This window comes from Brassica napus, chromosome C6 (assembly GCF_020379485.1).
Source record: "Brassica napus cultivar Da-Ae chromosome C6, Da-Ae, whole genome shotgun sequence".
In the NCBI taxonomy this organism is placed as follows: domain Eukaryota; kingdom Viridiplantae; phylum Streptophyta; class Magnoliopsida; order Brassicales; family Brassicaceae; genus Brassica; species Brassica napus.
In genome coordinates, this window is record NC_063449.1 from 32596042 (window position 1) to 32611815 (window position 15774).

Sequence of the window (15774 nt, forward strand, 5' to 3'; positions counted from 1 at the left end):
GAAATGAAAGGAGGGACTTGTAGAAGAGACGAGAGCTTTTGACATTTCTCTTGGTATCTCACACGTGTCTAGCTGTTACTCGTCATTGCTTCGCCGCATAACCGAGTCGTCTTCATCCTTTTCTATAAATCTAAACCCAAAGACCTCTTCTCTCTCTCACAATTCAGTTTCTCAAAATCAAAAGAAAACAATCAATCCTCTCTCAAATCGCGAGTTACGATCAAGGTAGAGTAGAGATTTTATAATTAGGGTTTCTTCGATCAACTCTTATTTCGTTCTATCGGTTATTGATTCTTCTTCTTCTTTGAATTAGATCTATCTTCTAGGTTTTCGATTAGGGTTTGTATTATTCGCGGCGGATCTCTCTTGTTTATGTGAATTTCGATTATTGACGTTAGCTTTTGTGAACAACAGATGCAGATTTTCGTAAAGACTCTCACGGGAAAGACGATCACCCTCGAGGTGGAAAGCTCAGACACCATTGACAACGTCAAGGCCAAGATCCAGGACAAGGAGGGGATCCCTCCGGACCAGCAGAGGCTCATCTTCGCGGGCAAGCAGCTCGAGGATGGCAGGACTCTAGCTGACTACAACATCCAAAAGGAGTCGACTTTGCATCTCGTCCTCAGGCTCCGTGGTGGTATGCAGATTTTCGTTAAGACTTTGACGGGAAAGACCATTACTTTGGAGGTGGAGAGTTCAGACACTATTGACAATGTCAAGACCAAGATTCAGGACAAGGAGGGTATTCCCCCCGACCAGCAGAGGCTGATCTTTGCTGGAAAGCAGCTTGAAGACGGCAGGACATTGGCTGATTACAACATTCAGAAGGAGTCTACGCTTCACTTGGTCTTGCGTCTACGTGGAGGCATGCAGATTTTCGTTAAGACACTGACCGGGAAGACAATCACTTTGGAGGTGGAGAGTTCAGATACTATTGACAACGTGAAGGCCAAGATTCAGGATAAAGAGGGTATTCCTCCGGACCAGCAGCGTCTGATCTTCGCAGGCAAGCAGCTCGAGGATGGTCGCACCTTGGCTGACTACAACATCCAGAAGGAGTCGACCCTTCACTTGGTGTTGCGTCTACGTGGTGGTTTTTAAAATCTCTCTTCTTGCGTCTCTGTTATGGTTTTAAAAGTCTTGCTGTTTCCTTTGGGGCCTTGTGGTGTTCCCTTGATGAATAATTAATCAACTATGTTTGCGTTCTGAGACCTCTCTTTGTTTTAAAGACAAATCGAATCTCTCTGTTGCAATATATCGTCTTTGCTTTTAATTATCGTTTGTCTCTCCATTCATCTATGATTGCTAGTTACTGTTATCAAGGGGAGACTGGTTGATTTAATATTATTCATGTGAGTTTGGAAACACCGAGTAGGATGTGTTTTTGTAAAGAATTTAGCTCAAGGTGATTGTTTGTTAGCCAGCACATGTAGTTCTCAACTCAACTCTCAAGTGATTCTTTAGCGCCTTGATTGGTTATCTTCCAGTTCAAGGGTTGCTCATACACAATCGATAGGTTGATTAAGTCCATCAAAAACACTCTTGACACTGTAAGATGATATAACCATCAAGAAAAAAAAGTATTACAAACACAAACTTTCCTGTGTGAAGAATTCAGAGATCCAAAAATGGTCCAACAAAAGAACAAAGGAGTGTATTGCAAAGTGTGCAAGTGTTCATATATAAAATGGAATCTACTGCGTTATTAGTATTATTATTGGTCAAGTGGCAGCCATTCAGCTCTAATTCTCCAGACTCTACATTCTGAAGCTTGATCCTGCTTCAATTTCCCATCCACAATGTTAATGATGCTGTCATCTATTAGCAGATTATCATGAGACTTTAGCCATTTTCCCAATCTACATATCCCCAAACATCTCAGGATCCCCAAATGCCATTGCAGATGTTACCAGAGGTTGGATGTCGAGTTCAGCTTCTCACATTATGTCATCAGCAGAGAATGTATCATAATCATACACTTCCTGCAGTCACACACAAACCCATAAGATATATATAACAGATAACAAAACTTTGATGTTCTTAGGATAATAGGCTTACCAATTTCACTAGACCATAGCTCTCAGGAACTGTCTGTTCACAACCGTTGTTTCAAGTTTTTGAACAATCAACAAAACATGACGGTAGCTTTTAAGATCCACTAAGTTAGTACCTTTCTTGACAGTCACCTTCAACAATCCAATAAACTCTACCATTCCTTCCTCAAACTATCAAATTTTATAAATCTATATCAAGAAAGAAACTGTTAGAAAAAAATTGCAAGTTAGAAGTTTCTTTATTTCATTTTGTTAATACGTAAACAAAAAAAAAAAAAAAAAACTTGTAGATTAATTTAACAGTTTACCATAACTAGGTAGGATTAGGAAACTTGATTCTCAAGCTATCTTCAAGCTTACTCCAACACACACACACCCTCTCTTGTGCCCACCTTCTTCCCTACATACAGACACTAAACCAAATATCTTTTCGTTTTGATCAGATCATGGTGAAGGAAACAGTCTACTATGATGTTCTTGGTGTCACTCCCTCAGCTTCCGAGGAAGAGATTTGCAAGGCTTACTACATCAAGGTTGAGTTGTTTCTTATGATTTGTTTTCTCTGTACTTGGATGACTGAATCTTAAATCTGTAGGCAAGACAAGTTCATCCTGATAAGAATCAAGGTGATCCTCTAGCTTCTTAAAAGTTCCAGGCAAGTTCTTTATAATCTCATCCAATTTTCTTGTTTTTGTTTTGATCACATCTAGAGATTTCTTCTTGGCAAGGAACAGGTTCTAGGTGAAGCTTATCAGGTTCTAAGTGATCCTGTTCATCGTGAAGCCTATGATCTAAATGGATTGAGTAAGATTGATACATGCTTAACTCTTCTTTCTCTGGGAATCTGTAATGGCTTGATCAATCAGAGACACTATGGTTGATCCAAGGGCTGTGTTCACTCTTCTCTTTGGAAGTGAACTAGAGGACTATATAGGTCACTTTAGTTGTTGCCTCAATGGCTTCTGAAACCGAAGACTCTGATCAGTTTTATGACAAACAATAGATTATATAGCTAACATAACCATCCTCTGATATGATCTTACATAAACAAAGATCCTTCTTGCAGGCTGTTCACAGAGAAAGAGAAGAGAACCTAGCTAGGTTTCTCATAGATTTTTTTTAAACCAATACGTCCATGGAGACAAAGAATGTTTCATATACCGTGCTGAATCTGAAGCAAAGAGACTATCAAATGCAGGCATTGTCTTCTTTCACTTGTTAGTTAATTATACAAAACATTTGTCTTCTTATAAGTGTATTTGTTATAGCTTTTGGAGCGGATATGTTGCATACAATTGGATATGTATACACAAGACAAGCAGCTGAAGAGCTTGGGAAGAGACTTCTTTACTTAGGAATTCCTTGTTGTGGCTTGTGCAGCAAGAAAAGCAATTGAGGAACAGTACAACGTCAAGAAGAGAAGATGATGACAGTAGCGGTGATGATGATTCTTCACAACCACTTTCATACAGAACTCCTCTGCTCACTCAGGTGAATACTTTCTTTATAGGTCACTCTATAATGAGACTGTTGAACCAATAAACAGATATTTAGATTCTTGACTGAACATTATTATGAAACTGTATACAAAGGCAACTGATCTAACACTACATTCACATTGCACTTGATGGTCTCACATGTGAATGTGATTGCACCCACTAAGTTATGCATTTCTTTATATATATGTTTTGTAATGCTGATGATTTGATGGATCGAACTTACACAAACTTATACAAAATATTGTTAAACAAAGTAAAGAACCTTGTAATCATTTTAAAGGTTGCTGTAATGTAAAATCTTGAGATGGGAAGATAAACTCAAACAAATAAGCTTTTATTTCTTAACCTTGGGCTTATATGTACACATACCAAGGAAGAGAGACCCCTCTGGCTTACACACTGGTGGCTTAATGAGCCGGGTGAGGGAGAGCGGTGTGGGTGCGGTGAGCCTGGAGGATACAGGCACAGTGAACTGATGTTAGGTTCAGACAACCACTCATGACCAGAGAATGCCTGCCTGAGCAAGTGTGGAGCGCAGGGAATGTATCACAGACAGCTTGAACCGCTGAAGGTGTGAGGTAAGTGCATTGGCTAATGTTGAGGCTTCTTAGACCTTCTTCATCGAATTTTCCTTTCTTAACCGACCGCCACATCTCGTTCTTGTTCTTCACTCCACTCTGAGCCAGTGAGTACATTGCTCTGTCTGTTATGTTCCTGCAATAGTATAACCCCAACGACCTCAAGTGTACACACTTATTTGCCAAAGCAACAACACTCTCATCTACAAAAACAACAACAACAACAACAACAATGTCTTAAGACTGATTCAAGTTTTGTAGAGGTGTCTTAAACATTATGAGCTTTACCTGTAATTAGAACACAGCCGCAAAGATCAAGGGTTCTTAGATCAGGACAGCCATAAGCTAGGCTCATGACTCCATCATCACTTATATTCTCACACCATCCCAAGTTTAGTGACTGCATCTCATTGCAGTTTTCTCCAATAGCCTGCATAAATTTTTGTTTCCTTGTTAGGTTGTTGATATAAAGATATTGCAAGGGTGTTGTTAAGAAGGGAACCTGCAATGCATTGTCAGATACAGCTTCCACACAACCACAAAGATTCAGAACTTTGAGCTTCCTGCAAAACCTTGTCAAATAGGCCAAAGCAGTGTCGCTGAATGAAGTGCAGCCGCTAAGGTTGAGTTTAGTGAGGTTTGTGCAACCGCGAGCCAGAGAATAGATAGAATGGTCGGTGAGTTTCAAGCTTTTGCTTAGGTCAAGATCTTGTAGCTCGTGACAGTGATTCGCTATTGCTTCCACTGCGTTGTCCTCAAGCTGAGGGTTGTCCTGTCTCAATACTAATGTCTGAAGCTTGACGAGTTTTGGAGCAAGAGACAGAACCAAACTGTTCAGGTTCTTCTTGCACCTGAAGAAACAAAAAAGTTAAACATCAAAACAAAACCGTACTAGTTTCTTGGTACATATACAAATCAGAATCTTGAACTTGAAACCATCATATCAAGAAACTGTTCTCACAACAAAATCTGATCAATCAACAACAAATTTTGATACTTTCAGTGAGGCATGGACCTTCGTTGTCCCGTTCGGATTCAGTTTGGTTGACTTGGATTAGGATTTTTCTATATTATACTCGTATATCCAACTAGGATTTTACTTATTTTCAGGTGGGGTTTGGTTCCTTTCAGTTTGGATTATAGTCAATGTATAATGTATGAAATCGCTCAATTTTTTAAACTAATGAAATTGACCAAAAATATACTCAAAAATCTAATTAAAAACTAGTTAAACTGCCTAAATTAACCAAAAAAAACATTTGAAATAATCAAAAAAAATATCAAAAATACTATAAAATGTCTAAATAACCGTAACATATGTAAATATATTAATAGATTTAGCGGTTATTTTCGGATCATAGTTCAAAACCCGAAAGTACCTAATTCTTAAGCCTCTTTCGGATAATTTTTTTATAACGGTTCACATTTATATGAATTTCGGTTTTCGGTTTGGATTTTGTTTAGATTTCGGGTTTGGTTAAAAAAAGCCCAGGCCTACTTTCAGTCACATGATCCTGTCAACATAGCAGCCATCAACAAAGAAGATGCTGTGTATACATACCAAGAGAGGGAGAGACGAGTGAGACCAAAGGAAATAGCATCTCTCCAGCCACTGCAAACACCAGAAGCAATGATGACCGTCCGATCATCAACAAGGTTAAGGATCTTCATGAGAAGCTCCACAGGGATATCTTTCCACTCGCTGATCACGATACCTTCCATTTTCATCTTTTCAAAGCATCGGTCAAGTGTTGCTGACCCTTCTTCACTCACCATCTTTTAATACTTCTTGAAGCGGTTTCTTGGTTCTTTACCATCACAAAAAATAAACAGAGATTAGAGAAAATAACAGAGCCTTGAAAGACCAAAACTGTAGGAAAATAATAAGAATGAAACTAAAGATTGAAACTTTGGACTATTCTGATCATACCTCCGTTGCTCTTACAAGTAACGCGTGGATACTCGTGAGGATGATAACGAGAGGAGAAGGAGAGAGAGACAATGAGTTATTTGTTGTAAGGGTAAAAGGGTAACAGACAAAGAGTTAACTTACGGACAATGTATACATGACACGTGTCGGAAATTCAACGGTGACACATTACATACTTTTCTTTAATTTATTTTCGGAAAAGTAAATAGTTGTAATATAAATATTACAAATAACAACACCAAAGTTTCGGGAAAAGTAAATGAAAAGTTAATTAAAAATTAGGGAAAAGTGAAAAGATGATAAACCTTAATTAGGGAAAAGTTAGAAGACGATAAACCTTCTTTTGGATATCAATAGATGGGAAAAGTGAAAGGACCCGACCCATTTTTTCGTAACATGAGTACGAGTCTGGCTCGGCTTCCTCGATCAGACTTGGGCCGTTTTCATATTTTTCCTTACTTAGAATTATTTCAGAGTGTTAGTTCTTTTTCAGACAGTCAAGTAAAGCATAATACGATTTGAATAAATAATCTGAGGTTCGAGTTAACAAGTCAGTTCGCTATAGGCTATTACATGTTAATCTCGTCCTATATCTACCCAAACCCACCATCCTTCCTTCCTGCCCTTGCCTCGCGTTCAAGTTATGTCTTTACCCTTTCGGGTCTGGTCCTGATCTGCATCCAAACAAGAAGGCATAAGCAAACAGTATGCTTAGTGAGAGCGGTCATTCCGTCCCACTCAGCCAAGTAAAGCAATCGAGTCAATCAGTCAATAAACGGACATGCTTATCATCAGTCAGTTACTTAGCCGACCCAATCGTTCCAAGCCAGCGCGCCATCAGATTCAGTCAAGCCCTAGCAGGCCAATACGGCTCTAGGCGCATGATCTGATCCAGATGCGTCGATGGAAGGAACCGACTGTTCGGACCAAGCCAGAACTTAGCAGATAATTTGAATTAGACAAGCAATCAGTACATAGAACATTCCTATCAATCAGACTACGATTCAGTACGATATGCCACAGTCACGCACTCACCTTTGTCTTAGAGTCGGTTTGTTCTGTTTTATTCGGTCTCTTCTGACACCTCTTGAGCGGTTTCTATCGGATCTTCGAACGTTCAGACAGTCGGATTCACCCCACAGACGATCGTTCTTGACTCGGACTTGATCAATCCAGCCAAATATCGAAAACTCTCTCTTAATCGGACTTTTCTCTCTTTGAGTTTCTCTCTGGTTCTTTCTTCCCGTTTCTGTACAGAAATGGCAAAATAAGACAGAGGAGAAGATTAAAATGGGCAGTTGGGTGGTTTAGGCCCGAGAAACTTCCAAGTTAACCGTTTCCGCTTATTTTACACGGGGCTCTTAATCCGTAACCGCCACCCCGCGCTCTAAAGCGTTCCAGCGCGAGTTTTTCCCTTTTTCGGACTTTAACTGTTCCCGCCAGTTTTACTTAGACGAAAATCGAGCTAGAGCTGACTGATCCAGTCGACAACTCTAACCACCTTGTCTGAATCAGACTGATACTACTAAATCAGCTTATCTCAGTTTAGCCGACAGTCTTTACCGCCTTGTCTGATTTCCGACAATCGCTGTCTAGCCGACCAGTTCATCCGTCTTGTACGAATCCAACAACACTTGTCCGGATCCGACCATCGCTGTCCGAAAATTCCGCTTTGCCTGGATTTTCATCGAGTTGTCCAAACATCCTGAGTTCCACAAACCGAACGGCCTGTCCAATAACCCGAGCGTAAGACTGACTGATGGAGCTTTGTTTGGCTCAAAAATAGATCTGTTCCTAGCTTTAATCGGGTACATGGTTCCGCTCTAGTCACTACTAATCAGGCGCCGATCCAAGTTCTCCCATCCACCCACGGAAAGTCCTTCGAACTCTGATCAGCTCTTTCTAGCATCATCCAATCCATTCAGTACGTTCTCACAGTCCGGCCAGTCAGTCCTCAGATCATCCTAACATCGATCTTCGGAACACGGTCGCTACAAAAAGCCCTATGCACAATAGTGCTTATACTTTTTATCATATGATTGTTCAGTTCTAATTGATGGTTTTGGACCTTTTGGCGGAATATATATACTTGTAGGACCTTTCGGTTCTAATTTATGGTTAGAAGACAGTGGAAAATTTTCGACTGTTCCACTGATTACTAACAAAATAATATTTTGCAAGTTCAACTCTTAAATAGCACCCTTGTTCTAAAAATCGGCCGTCTAGGCGCTACGCGTCACTCTTCTGCTCCGATTTATGCCAAATCGGTTAAAAAAATCGGATATCCAATTTTTTCCGCCTAGACCGCCTAAATGACCGCCTAGCCGCCTAGCCGGCCGCCTAATCTATTTTTTTATTATTTTTTATTTTTTTTATTTTTTTTATTTTTATTTTTTTATTTTTTTTTAAATAATATTTTTATTTGTTTATTTGATCTAAAATTTTATAAATATCATTTATATTCATAATTTTGATGAAAATTACACTATATTAAATTTATATATTCTATTTGTGTGTTTTATACAATCTTAAACATGTAAATGTATTAATGTTATACACAATTAAAGATTAACATGTTTTATAACATAGTAAACCATCTAAAAATTCTGCCCCACATAATTTTCGATTAATCCCCGATTTTCTCATTAGGCGCTAGGTCCAACCCGACCGCCCGACTAACGCCTAGCGCGTTCCCGAACAGGGAATAGCACCATCGAAAATCACAACAAAAAATAATAATAACATAGATACAATAATATCCATTGTAAAAAACTAATACTCCCTCTGCACCATTTTAAGTGGTGTTTAAGGTTTTTACACAAAGATTAAGAAAATACAAATTTTTATGTAATTTATCTTGGTTACATAAAATTGCATTAAATAAAATCAGTCTAACCAATAAGAAAAACAAGTAGTATTTTGTAATTAGTTGCAAATTTCAATTGACATTAAATTTTATCTAGTAATGTGAGAACATCACTTATTATGAAACAAAATAAAAATGCTTAAACACCCTTTAAAATAGTACGGAGGGAGTAACTGTTATTGTATTTGTTAGTATTTAATAGTTAGTACACCCTTTTGTTTTTTTTTTGTATTATATAAAACTCTTCATACAACCATCTAAAATTTAATCACCAAAAAAAAATACATTTGACCGTAATAAATAAGAAAAATAAGAGATCCATATAATTAAGAACAGAAGAAAGAATGCAACACGCAATAACGAGACAACATGCACCTTGATGCTCAGGAGGGAGGCCTATGGGTTGGTGAGCACGTTTTTCCAGCGATGGAGGAACTTCCCACCTATACTTCATTCTTCCACTGCTTGAGATTTGATTGGTTCTATTGTTAAGTTACTGACACGTTTTGTTATTAACCAAATATACCGTAATTTAGTAACTATATTGGTACATTCATGACAACACTAATTATACATATGACAGAGTTGATGAATACATCATATTTTTATTATTTCGCCATGTCAACACAAAGATAATCAAAATCTAAACTGTCATATTCACCGGTTTGTTTGTTTGTATGCTCACGTAACATACCGAAAAAGATTTATTCAAGAACATATATATTCAACAGGCAATAACATTTTTATTATTATTTTACATAAATATAAAGAATATACGCAACCTGAATCGTAAACATAAAACGTACCGTGTGGATTGTTTCAACGAGAAGGAGATTGTAATTCTTTTTAGGGGATTACACAACGAGCTTTATTCTGTAAGTACTGCTTAAAAGACATGTATATTTTCAAAAAATAAAATTATTATTATACATCTAACAATATTTCAATTAATAGAAAAATAAATAAAGAATATTGTTAATAAATTTTGCATTAAAATTTTAAAACAAATTTTTATTCTAAAACAATATTTAAATTGAAACGGATAGAGTAGTAACCAAGAAATGACATGGAAACAGCAAGCCGTTAACTTTTTCCCTAGTTTCGTGCATACTTTAGACTAGGCTGTTAGCCTTATCATAGGCCGCACTCCATGCCGTTTTCCACTATTGCTTTTCGACTTTCCCACCTCTACTCTCCATTAGTCTTCCCCATTTCTAGGGCCTAGCCATAACAGAAATATTTAATTTCATTTTGAGTATATAAAAACAATAAATGACGTTTGAGATGAAACTAATAATGCAGTTTCAAACTTGGAGGTGGGCCTGAGCATTTGGGCTCGCAATTGGGTTTCGATTATGTCCAAGGTCTCGGTTATTCGAGTTTATCAAAATCAGCTCCATTCGGATTATATGAAAGTTCGGTTCGAGACTGATTCGGGTTCTATCAGGTTCGAGTCAGAATTATTAAATCTTCAAAGAACCGGTACAACCCGATGTACTTTCGGGTTCGGCTCCCAATCGGTTCTTCGGTTTAAAAATACCTTATTTGTATTAACATAAATAAAATCGGTTCTTCAGTTTTAAAGTACCTGATTTGCACCTATTTTGTAACCAAAACATAACTAAAATCGATTCAAAAATAAGAGAGGAACATAAAAAATGTTCATTCAAAATTAAACGAAAGGTAAACATAGTTATTGATAGAAAGAAAATCAAATAAATGAAAGCATAAAACGAAAATCAAGTTCTCATGATATGAAAAACAATATTCAATGAAAACAAAACCAAAATCTAAAAATTTCAAGATTGAATCGTCACTTTCAACCATCCACCTCCATGTAATAGATAATTATTTTAGATTTTTTCAATAATATCTTAGTGTACCTTTCGTTTACATATTATCAATTGAGATCATGTTTGGTACAAAATAATTTTTGGGATTTTGAATGTTTCAGATTATATCGGGTATCCATTTAGGTTCGGGTTCGGTTCGGATAACACTTATAACCCAAAATACCATAAAATAAGATCCATTTGGTATTTGTGTCGAGTTTGGATCGGTTTGGATTCAATTTTATCGGATCAGGTTCGGTTCGGTTCGGATTTTTGGGATCGGTTTATTTGTCCGGTTCTACTTGGAGGAATTACGAACTTTGGTCCATTTGTCCATAAACTTCTAGTAATTAAGAAATAAACTCATACACTCATTGTCATGGCCAAGTCATACACTCATACAATACCTATGTTTAGTCAATCCTCATTGTCATGGCCAAGTCAGTGCACCAACTTAATAATTGAATCACAACATAGATTCCTCAGAAAAAAAAGTTACATTAAAAAATGACAAATCTTAACAAAATGGATATTATACATTTGGGACAAAGACAATAAGGTCGCGAGGACCGAGTTTCATATACAAAAGCAAACCTTCCAACAGGAAAAGTTCCATATTATTCTACCATGTTCAAACGGTGGACTTCACGGTCATACTATGACTAAAGTAAAACCAAAATCCCTGACCAAGTCAAAACACTCCCACTAGACCTTCTAGATCATACATATTACACATTTTACAGTACATTTTTATCCACACAAATGTAACAACATTTATATACAAGTTACCTTGTCTCTCAAGGCAAGAACTTCTCCAGCAAATTCCCAAAGAAGAAACTGGTTTTGGCCCACCCTCCTCCTGTTCCAGCTTGACCTTCTTCTTTCCATCTCCTGCTAGGTACCTTGTTCTTCACGTTAATCATCATACTGTGTCCAATCTCTCCACGTAACGCCTCTATCGTCTTCACGTCCACTGGATTCCCTGAAGCATCTCTCACATAGAAAACGTTAACCGCTTGTTCTCCAACTGTTGTCACACCAGCTCGAGTCACTGAAAGACCATGCTCTCTCAGAATCCTAGTCACTTCAGACAGAAGTCCAACTCTGTCCTTTGCACATAGCTCCAAACTCCAGCCCTAGAAATAGTTTCAGACAATAACTTAAAGAAATTATTGCTTGTAACGCAAGAAACACTAAAAGAAGATGTATGTGTTTAAGCGTTAACTTACCTAAATACAGTTCAGACAATAACTTAAGGAACTGTTACTTCTAGTGAAAGAAGCATCAAAATAAGATGTGTGTGTTTAAGGGTAAACTTACCTCACTGAATTGAGTTTCAGACTATAACCTAAGGAACTGTTGCTTCTAATGCAAGAAACATCAAAAGAAGATGTGTGTGTGTGTTTAATGGTTGGCTTGTCTCACTAAAATTGAGTTTTAGACAATAACTTAAGGAACTGTTACTTCTATTAAAAGAATAAAACTAAAAGAAGATGTGTGTGGTTAAGGGTTAACTCACCTCTCTGAACTGAGTTTCAGCCAAAATTAAGAAACTGTTACTTCTAGTGCAAGAAACACAAAAAGAAGATGTGTGTGTTTTACCTCGCTGACTCTTCTATGTATTGCAGCTTCTAGGCATTTGATAACTCTCTCTTTCTCTCCTTCAGAGTCAAGAGTGCAACCATCTTTGTGTCTGATGAAATACTCCTGAGAGGCATGAGGACCACTCGATGTAATCGTGGCGTGAAACACAATGTACTGCATATCAGTAAGCGTGCATACAATGTCGAACATCAGCTTAGCTCTATCCTCACAGCTCACGCTTATCACAGAGTAACCTTTCTCTTCACAATGCTCAACAGTGATCTTAGGCTCGAGTCCAGAACCATCAACCTTACTCACTGCATCATAGTCTCTATCAGCGAAAAGCATCTGATGAAGCCTACGGTCAACATGAGTGGACCCAATGGAGAGACTCGTCCGAGCAACTTTCTCATTTTCTTGTTCAGACCCGCGTATCACAAGGTTGAGCTGCTCTTCCATTGCAGACAATCTTTCTGGATCATCAACGGCTCTAGAGGTCTCGTTATCATTCACATAGAGAACACAAGCGATCCTACGGTTATGAGTCCATGCTTCAGCTGCCACTACATTGAAGTGTAGGTCTGCTAGTACAGCTGAGATCTCAGACAAGAGACCAGGACGGTCACGAGCAATGATCTCGATTGATGTGTGGTCGCCTAGTGAGTGGACACCGACTCTTTTACCTGGCCAAGTGTTTTGTGAAGACGCAGCATGACCCTTTGGTCCCAACACCTGACAAGAAGTACAAGAATCATATACTCCCTTTCTTCCACAATGATACATTTTTACTGGTTTCACATATAATAAAAAATGATTAATGTGTAAAAACAACTTCCTATAAATTAACCTATAATTTAAACCAATAGTTTTAATCATAACTACTTGAATTTAACAAATTTTTTTACTTATTAAATATGCATACAAACTTTAAAAAATATAACTTAAAACAAATTTTTTTCTCAAAACATTCATATTCGTGGAGCGGAGAGAGTATATATATACAAAACCATACATTTACAGGTTTTTATTACATACCTTCTCGATGTAATCAATTGTTTTGCTATCAGTAACCTTGTTTCCTTGTTGATCAGTGACATGGAAAACTATTAAGATGTGAAAGATGGAATCAAATGAGTGCTTCATTGGAGTGAAACATTTATATAAATGTGCAGTTATTACCGTCCATGAACCATCCACCATCAGAAGAGATGTATGCTTTGGTGATAGTGAGATCAAGATCGGTTAGAACTTGCACAACTTCTAGTAGTATACCAGGTTTGTTCATACTGTCAACCTATTAATAAACACTCACACACATCAAAATTCAAAACCAATTTCAAATGGTGTTAATTAGAGAAGGAAGGACGCTTTTACCTTGACAAGAGTGCATTGTTTGCAGCTAGTGTTGTCTATAGACACACTTCAACAACAACAACATAGAAGAGTATGAGCTTGATTAAGTATGTGATAATCTTAAAGGAGTTGGTGATTAATATTACCTTGGAGGATTTATTCTGGAGCTCAAGTTCTCATATTCAGGATCAAAGTAGGGCCAGTAAACTTTAGCCATTAATCTTTAAGCTCTTCACACGTTCTGAAGTTAACCAAAAGAAGTTATATATATCAAACAAGACACATAACAAGACAGAGCAGCTCTCAACAAGTTGCAAGAAAAGCTTTTGCCTGCAGGATCAAAATAAGTGAATCTTGGCCTCTAAGTAACTAGACAGAAGAAGAAGATAGAGAGATAAAGATTTTCATAACGAGAAACCACAAACTGAGATTCTCTTTCCTCCTTTTCTAGTCCTTCTCAACCAGAGGAGATAGAAAGAAGAATAGATTCGTAAAAGTCTCTCTCTAAACTATGAAAATCAAAACTAGAAAGATATATTCTGAGCAACTGTTTTAATTCTTTTCTTTCTTTTTTTCTCTAAGAGTTGACATGAGATTCCTCCCTAGTATGCATAAAGGATCCATGAACTTAGAAGTAGCTTTTAAAAGTGAAAAAAACATGGAGGAATATATAAAGTAATAAAAAAAAAACTTTGATGTAAGAAGATATGATTGGTCAAAGATGGAATCTAAAATGTTAACACTGTACACTAGTATAAAAATAAAATAATGACAATATGCCAACTTGCACCACTGAGAACAGCGTCACACAGCCACACCAACAACAACAACAACAATGAAAATGAGACAAACTCTATGTTAGTCGATTCCATGATAAATTTTTTTTTTAAAACCCATTTATGGCAGAATCACAACTTGAGAAAGACAGTGGAGAAAACCTAGAAAGATTACAGATTTGAAGTGTTGAGAGAGTGAGAATCGTTTACCTTTAGTATGAGAGAGCTCAGAGAAAGCTCAAGTTTTGTGGAGACGGTGATAGGAGAGAGACAGAGAGAGAAATCTTGTGGAGAGATTATTACAAATCTTTACATCTTTTAGAAGACAAAAGATACACGGAGGAGACAGAGACAGAAGCAGAGCAAGTGTCCTCAAGCAAAAACAAAAGAGATGTCTGTCTGCCTCTACTCTTTCTTTTCTTTCTCTTTTAATGAGTTTGAAGTAATAGGAATCTTAATACGACAAACCCTCTAAAATTTAATTGAAACTGTTTCATTTCTAGAGCCTTTAATTAAATGAGAATTAATCAGACATGACGAAGCGAACATTATAATTAGTGGTGGTGTTAATACGAAACTATTCCACTCTCTTACTCACGCTAGCTACAGCGCGTGTCTTACACTCTCCATTGTTGATGTTTTTAAGTCCATTAGCACTTAGCAGTGTTTACAACTTGATATTTGATAACATTATGTGTGTGCTTTGTGTTGGAGTTAATAATTGTAGTTTATATCACTAAACAGTCTAATCTCAACAATTACTTTGTGTATAATAACGCAAAGAGCGCGTGAAGATGGAAACGTTTGGATATCACGGTGCGTTTTTTTCACTTGATTGCTTCATCGACATGAAAAACGTCATAAATAGCGTTATAGTGACAAAACTACTGAGTTCAAAAACGGTTAAAGTAAAGGTAGACGATATAACAGACGCGCATAAACAATAACGGCGGTTTAATATAACACTAACACTTTTTTTTTTTTTTTTTGGATCAAAATATAACACTAACACTATTAGATAGGCCTGAGACTTATTATCCGAGATCCGGATTCGATCCGAGATCCGCTCCGGATCCGCTCCGAAAATAGGATATTCGGGGTGCCCGGATCCGAATCCGGATAGTAAAATCTTGGATCCGTGTAAACCGAATCCGGATCCGGATATCTTAATTTTTAGGTCCGGATATCCGGATCCGGATCCGTATTTTTAAAATACATTAAATTTTTAAATTTTATTAATATTTATATTTGATATATTAATATTTATACATGAATTAATCTTATAATATTATAATTTAG

The 15774-nt window shown here is 37.2% G+C and overlaps 3 protein-coding genes across 6 annotated transcripts; 1 reads left to right on the forward strand and 2 right to left on the reverse strand.

Moving 5' to 3' along the window:
• The first annotated feature begins 14 nt into the window (after positions 1 to 14).
• LOC125588929 (polyubiquitin 11-like) lies at positions 15 to 1279 on the forward strand. Its single transcript, XM_048760899.1, has 2 exons — positions 15 to 225; positions 415 to 1279. The coding sequence occupies exon 2, from the start codon at positions 415 to 417 to the stop codon at positions 1102 to 1104; it is 690 nt and encodes a 229-aa protein (XP_048616856.1). The 5' UTR covers positions 15 to 225; the 3' UTR covers positions 1105 to 1279.
• A 2481-nt stretch (positions 1280 to 3760) lies between these two features.
• Positions 3761 to 6166, reverse strand: LOC106376596 (F-box protein SKP2B). 2 transcript variants are annotated; one of them, XM_013816686.3, is made up of 5 exons: positions 6065 to 6166; positions 5696 to 5942; positions 4637 to 4985; positions 4423 to 4564; positions 3761 to 4337 (listed from the first exon to the last, which is right to left on the reverse strand). In XM_013816686.3, exons 2-5 carry the CDS (start codon positions 5908 to 5910, stop codon positions 3964 to 3966), a joined length of 1080 nt encoding a protein of 359 aa, XP_013672140.1. In that variant the 5' UTR covers positions 5911 to 5942; positions 6065 to 6166; the 3' UTR covers positions 3761 to 3963. The 2 variants fall into 2 exon arrangements, with proteins under 2 accessions (XP_013672140.1, XP_048616855.1); XM_048760898.1 differs by lacking the exon at positions 6065 to 6166 and having other exon boundaries at positions 5696 to 6062.
• A 5113-nt stretch (positions 6167 to 11279) lies between these two features.
• Positions 11280 to 14934, reverse strand: LOC106386061 (ACT domain-containing protein ACR3-like). 3 transcript variants are annotated; one of them, XM_013825958.3, is made up of 7 exons: positions 14686 to 14934; positions 13846 to 13940; positions 13721 to 13766; positions 13526 to 13640; positions 13382 to 13449; positions 12365 to 13078; positions 11280 to 11898 (listed from the first exon to the last, which is right to left on the reverse strand). In XM_013825958.3, exons 2-7 carry the CDS (start codon positions 13914 to 13916, stop codon positions 11560 to 11562), a joined length of 1353 nt encoding a protein of 450 aa, XP_013681412.2. In that variant the 5' UTR covers positions 13917 to 13940; positions 14686 to 14934; the 3' UTR covers positions 11280 to 11559. The 3 variants fall into 3 exon arrangements, with proteins under 3 accessions (XP_013681412.2, XP_048616857.1, XP_022560646.2); XM_048760900.1 differs by lacking the exon at positions 14686 to 14934 and adding an exon at positions 14030 to 14656; XM_022704925.2 differs by having other exon boundaries at positions 13846 to 14900.
• Between the last annotated feature and the right edge of the window lie 840 nt (positions 14935 to 15774).